Source organism: Loa loa, assembly GCF_000183805.2.
Source record: "Loa loa unplaced genomic scaffold supercont3.367, whole genome shotgun sequence".
NCBI lineage: Eukaryota > Metazoa > Nematoda > Chromadorea > Rhabditida > Onchocercidae > Loa > Loa loa.
In genome coordinates, this window is record NW_018108547.1 from 19367 (window position 1) to 26426 (window position 7060).

Below are 7060 nucleotides of genomic sequence, written 5' to 3' on the forward strand. Positions count from 1 at the left end.
AATTCTTCAATTATTTTTACTATTATGACAAAATTCTTTTACGTAATTTTACTTTTTTTTTTTTGTTTAACAAAAAATCCAATAATTGAGTACATAAAACACGTAATATGTATTAATTTTATAATTATTATAAAAAATTTGCATGTTATCAGCGACTAATTCCAAAATTTTATATATTATCAATAAAATGAAGATAAATTTCGGAATTTCGGAAAATTTTATTTGATTCATTTTATAGTATTTCTTATTTCCTTCTACTACCTACAACTTATTAATTTTCTTTGCTGCTCCAATCAATCAACAAATCAATCATTAATGTAAATTTGAAAAACGAATTTAGTGTAATGATTAAAAAAAATTAAAAATACATCATGACAGTAATTCATGAATTCATAGCATTTTCCTGTTCTAAAATTTGACAGTAAAAGAAAAAAATTATGCAATTAACATCTACTATGATAGACTAATTAATACGTTTTTATGATATCGGAATCTGTACATTATTTACATGATAATGGAATTTATACATTTCTGTAATATCAGAATCTTCACGTTTATACGTGCATTTAAAAATGTCCTATTTTAAGAGTAGAGTAGAAAAAAAAAAAAAAGAAAGAAGACTTCTAATGTATTAATATGATATGTAAACTTTTTTTGAATCTATGGAATTCACATTAAATTTAAATTTGAAATTAAAAAATCCATTGATTTCTTGTCGAATTATTTGTAGTAAAATGAGGAACACAGGTGACAGTGTAAAATGACAAAAATAAAATATGAAATGAATCAATTTAGATCGGACCAATAAATGAACTTTAATTTTATTTTTAAAACATTCATGAATTTCTGAACCAAGAAGCATGAGTACCAACCATTATCATATAGCATACATGTATATATATATATACTAGGAATGATTAACGATGGAAAAAAAAAGTAAATTTTAGGAATGATAATGATATATAAGAACTCATAAGGTATATAAATAGTTAAAAAGATGAGAGTATCTTTCAATACTGGTTAACAAAGAATTCCTAACAATACTTTATTTAAGAGAATGAATTGCTTGGGGGGGAAAAAAACTACTATTTCATTGTATCACAATTTGAAAGAAAAACAAATTCTTCACAACGATTCAAATTTCTCGTTCATTGGATCATTTTTTTTTTTTTTTGAACGACAAATTGTAATCGATTAGATGGTATTAATTTTTGCTTATAAATATGATGACTTTCGTCGTACTCAGGATAATGACTGGCAATTTCATTACAAACAAAAAAAAAAAAGAATGCGGCATAACAACAGTTATAATTTGACAAGAATTATTTGTTAAAAAAAAAAGTTTGAAGATGACAATTATTAACATAAACCTGTTATTCGATATGATTAAGAGAAAAAATGTATTAAAAAAATTTGGCAGAATTAATCATTAGTTTTGAACATGATTAAGCATTACGAAAGAAATAAATAAAACAATAAGGCACAATCTAGTACCAAATAAATTTAATCATAAATTTCAAATGTAATCCTACCACATATTATTTACGCTTTCTCGGAAGATAACGTTTACAACAACCATAATGTTTACAATTCTAATGACATTTATGACTGATATACTGAAACGAGAGATGTTAGTATGAATGAATTACATTGGAGCACAGGCATTCACAAGCCACTCGTGCTCTTTTTTCTTGCCTGTTTCCAATAAATATGGACCAACTTTTTCAAAGCACATAGTATGGTAACTATTGAACCATTTAATCTGCAAATTATTAAAATTAAAAAAAAAAAACAATCAATTCACAAGTTGTATGCTGTTTCGCACGAAGTGTGCACCATTATTCTTTAAGAATTTAAAATAGATGTGAAATACCTGCATGCTCAAACTGAATTATAACGAAGTTATCCAGTCAGTCTGAGCTTGCAGGTATTTCTCAGTGAAATATATACCATTCACGATATTTCTGAACAGTATGTGTAAGGGGAAAAATATATGTTTCCTTTTAAAAGGTTAGGATAGAATCTTCATTGGAAAGAATCTTTCGATATATGCCCATTTCTAGTAGTCGTTAAAGCTAATAAAACTCTAATTATTCTACCGAACAAAGAATAGAACGCGTTCATATGTTCACAAAAATAGCGTGTCCTTAGAAATTAACCGAATTTTCGACATTTCTAACTCATTAGCTAATTTAAGACCTGGAAAAACGAAACTGAAGCTCAAACAGTTGTCTAGTTTTGTTTCTGACTGTCGCCGACTGTTAGAGTAATACAGATATCGAGCTCGGATGTTATCACTCATTCTCATTAACCTCAGAAAACAATAATTATCAGATTATTACATCCAACAACGTTTGTCAATTTAATTTTCTTTGAAAATTATAGCAACACGTGAGATTTTAAGAGGTCCATCTATAAGTGCGTTTCAGAAATTCAGCATAAAATTTACCTCATCTGACGTAAGTAAAGTTTTGTCCACCAAAGACTTTTGTATAGGGACCAAGGTTAACGGTGAAAATGTTAGGAAATTTTTTGCATTTGAACGCGCTTTGTCAGCAGCTACGATCTGAAAAAAAATACGATCTGAAAAAAACGCATGCAGCGTAAGCAATGTAATCAGTCAACGACTGAAACGAATTTTGCTAACTATATGACTAAAGAAAATTAAGGAGAATTTTACTTATTTGTTTCTTGTATTTGTTCTTATTGCTGCTTAAACTTTTCGCAGGTTGACATTCGCATAAAAAGATTTCGCACCAACCGTTTGGATGTAAAAGAATAGTTTTTTCCTTTTTCAAAATTTAAAATACATAAAAAGTTGCAAAAATTTTCAAATCTAGATCAAATACTCCTAGCCAAGCATTTTTTAAATTGATTTCGATAAATTATAAGAGATAATTATTTTCAAAGCAATAAATTTTCAAAATATCTAGTTCTCACAACCTCCAAAGCTATTATTTGTAAAGTTAACCTCATAACAATTTTCAATTCTTATGCCCCATTTGCCTTCAGCATAGAAACCAGGCTCAATTGTTATCACATGTCCTTTGCGGATTCCACCTTCTTTTTCGTATTTGCGAAATGTAATACCAACTGAAAAGAAAAAATTATTTATAAAAGATACTTAATGCCCAAAGGATAAAGATCATACCTTTTTCCTTTTTTTCTTGATAAAACTCCCTTCAACTACCTTCCACTCATGAAACCTTCATTTACCTGGTCCTTCATGCACATTAAGAAAATGTCCAACACCATGGCCTACGCCATGCTGAAAGTCTAGTCCATCACTCCAGAGATACTGTCTTGATAATGCGTCCATGCGTATTCCTAAAAATCTTTGCTGCTATAAGATGCATATTCAGGAGGATATACTGATCATCCAACAGTTGACGCTAATTTTAGCAAATCTAGGGATCTGAATGCAAAATCTAAATATATGAAAACTAATCAAGTAAAACGCTAGATCAGATGTAGACATTCAAATAAATGAAGTTTACCGTTTACACCGTCAGGAAAAATGAGCCTAGCGTTAGCAATATGTCCTTTAAGAACCAAAGTGAACATTCTTTTGAATTCCATGTCCGTATTATCCGGAAAAGCAATTGTTCGTGTTACATCAGTTGTTCCATCGCTGTAGCTTTCAGATTTGATTTATTTTGTAACTTTGAAATAACACTGTGTCATGTATGACTGATATTATTAGAATTACCGGTAATGTCCACCAGAATCGATTAAGAATATGCATGTGTTGGTTAGTAACTGTTTACCCGTTACTGGGGTACTCTGATAATGTGGCAAAGCTGCATGCTCATTCACTGCTGCTATCGTTTTGAAACTTAAATCAACAAAAAGAGGTTGCTTGCTACGAAATGCATCCATTTTCTCACCAGCAACTGCCTGTAAAATATGAAAATGTTTCATAATAGATCATTACAAAATGTAAAAGATGAAGGATAGGAAGTGGTGCTTATTAAGTTGAAATTAAGCAAATATACTTCAGTAATTTCTTTCCCAGCAGCAATCTGCTCTTCCAACCAAACAAAATATTCAATTATTGCAGCACTATCACGGATCTGGAAATAATATTAAGAGGGATGGATATGATTATCTTATTTTATAAAAAATGCATCCCAAATTTGATAGATGATGCGCAATGAAAGAACTTTTTTTTAAGTTACAAATTCCAAATTTAATGCTTCCCAGAAAAATTATTAGTAAAATTCTTAATCTAACTAGTATCTCAGCTATATATATATATATATATAGGAGCTAATAATCAAATATGTCAAGTAGTTAATGTTCAATTATGCTCAGAATGTAGTTGTCCGTCATCAGAGAAATCACTGAATGTCTGAATAGTTTCGTCGTCCTTGTGAAAACATTGAAAATATATATATTACACTTGATTTCCGCATCCCACTTAATTCTGATTCATTCTTGATAGCTTTTACAAATTGAATAGGCGAAGGTAATGACACGCCATCATCTGGTTCGACCAAAGACCCTAGTTCATAATTTGTTGAGTCTGGAATGCAAACCTGTAATAGATATTGTTACATGAGTTACTGTCGTGTCCAGAAAATCAGTTACATAGGGAGCTAATAATAGGTTCAGGAAAAAGAAATACCATAATTCAAACTGTTAAGAATCTCTGTAAATCCCCGACTTTCTCCTACAGTAAATTATGGATCCAATTTTCCGAATAAAAATTTAGCATTTAATTATAGTCAATTTGTAGAAGATATTAAATTTCATTTTTAAAAGAGTCATTCTTTCTTACATCAAAATCTCCATGTCATTCAGGCTTTTAGTAAAATAACCTCGTTTTTATCTGTTTGTTCTCCATAACTACTCACGCATTTTTGGTGGACTGCATTACACTTACTTTGTATTGGCCTTTATGGCTTTGAAGCCATTGTCCAATCCATTCGGCTGCTTCGTAATATTCATGAATGACAATGTTTGAAAGATGATTCAGTATTTCATTGTTTAATTTCCGTTTATTGATAAATAAATGTACCTCATCTGGAGTCATGAAAATAATTGCATAAACAACCGGATTATAAGGAATATCCGAACCACGAATATTGAGCAACCCTGAAAACTGAAAAATTGCAAAATTAAGAATCAGTTGTTGACTCAAGTATGAGCGAGTGCAAACTGACTCAGATACGATTGTATTCTATTACTTACAAGCAATATCATCTAGGGCAGTAAAAACTGCTGTATTGCAGCCTTTCAGTTGTAACTCGTGCCGTATTTTCTCAATTTTCTTGCACATTTCCATTCCATGTTCATCATCTTTCATCACTAAAATCTGAAATCGAATGTTTGATGAAAATCCATTGCAGTGAACAGTTAGATGCTATATCCATCACGTAAGGAAACACCCAGTCCCATGTTTTCATGAATGTCACTTGATTTCTTAATGATACATAGATAGCTGAAGTCCTAATTTTCTACTGTTACGAATTTCAAATTGAATTTGATGAATGAAAGAAAAAGAAGATTATGAATAGGAAGAAAAATCTAGGGAGTTTGTAAAGGCATAACCCGAGCTCTTTAAACAGCTTCTTAAACAAATATGTGAAAGTCACCTTCCCAAAAATTTCTTCCGGTCTATCATGCCATATATAATCGACCAAGTTACTTTTCAAAGGTATCACACTGATATCAAATTTCTTTAGCTCAGCCATTATTCGTAACGCCTCAGCTATCAAATGAAAAGAGTATCGAGATCATACAACCATAAATATTACAACATGTGGTAAAAAATGCACGAATATTCATTTCGATATTTTTCACACTGTATTATAAATGCATTAGTATGTATAGCTATATTAGTATGTCCATCATGTAAACAACAAATTCAACTGTAATCTTGGTGAAAAACTAAACCATAAGTCAGAACGACCAAACATACCATGTCTGTAGAGTTGTGGATCGAAAGCTACTCGACTACCTTTGTTTAAATTTTGAATCATCCAATCAGTTGTTGAAATTGCATCTGGAATACCCTCCTTCATCAATTTCCATCCTGGTTCCAGTTCACTTTGCGCCTATATTTTACATTAAGTCAAAATCCAACATAAGGAAAATTCAGAAACTGAAAATTCAGAAATTGATAAATTCAACTAAACTTAATTCCCAGCAGCAAAACATGACTTCGATAGAAACTGAACCATTATACCTGTATAAAATATCTACCATCAGTCCAAACCATCGCATCTTTTCGTGTTATTAATGCAAACGCATTTGAACCAGAAAATCCAGTGAGAAAACGGACACGGAAATCGCGTTTCGAAATATACTCATTCTATAAAATACTAACAGCAATAGAGCTTATTAGAATGTCATATCAAATATGTGTTATTCGTCGATAGAAGATGAACAACTAAATAAGTTGGTTTTTGGAGGATCGAAAGGTCTAATGAACATTTAAATTTAAAATGGGCGAAACGATCCATAGAAAAGATTTTTCTTTTTCTCACCTAAAGAATCATTTTACAGCATGACAAAACTGCAAGCCTTAGGCTAATTTAAGGAATATTTTAGAAAAAAAACTCCATTCTTTGCTTAAACCGTGTCATATTACGTTACAGAACAAGAACACGCTATTTAGGGACGAGGAAAAAGAATTTTAAAAATGGTACGAAATAGAGAGAATGCTTCTGTGAGGAGCGCATTGTGCATAATATGTGGTGCACTACCTCTATGACTGAAGACAAGTTGAACGAGAATGTTAAACATTAAAAGAAATTGGTAGATGATAAATAAAGCAGAAAGCAAAAGAGCATACCCTAAACGTTACCTAGAACTTTCTAAGTCAAAGCAAGTTAGCAAAAGAATTCCTAACTTATTTTTTATGCAGTAATATTTCAACGTTGCATCCGACCAGCTAAAATTAAATATTTTTAATTATTCTAACTGATTGTTAAGTTTGGTCTGAATAAAACATTTGTAATGGTTGGTAAAATGAACACAATTTCTCTCCTGTGAATTTACTCATCAAATATATTTGACGCAATGTTATAGAATGCATACAACAAAAAGACAGTTT

General features: G+C 30.7%; 1 protein-coding gene across 1 annotated transcript; it reads right to left on the reverse strand.

Annotated features, from left to right (window-relative positions):
- Window positions 1-1645: 1645 nt before the first annotated feature.
- On the reverse strand, window positions 1646-6279 carry LOAG_11257 (hypothetical protein; the record flags this gene model as incomplete). The annotated part of the gene is made up of 13 exons (XM_003146779.2): window positions 6191-6279; window positions 5924-6059; window positions 5598-5713; window positions 5194-5317; window positions 4886-5097; window positions 4401-4538; window positions 3996-4073; window positions 3710-3897; window positions 3498-3631; window positions 3217-3327; window positions 2972-3093; window positions 2450-2566; window positions 1646-1762 (listed from the first exon to the last, which is right to left on the reverse strand). Exons 1-13 carry the CDS (start codon window positions 6221-6223, stop codon window positions 1646-1648), a joined length of 1626 nt encoding a protein of 541 aa, XP_003146827.1. The 5' UTR covers window positions 6224-6279.
- Window positions 6280-7060: the final 781 nt, after the last annotated feature.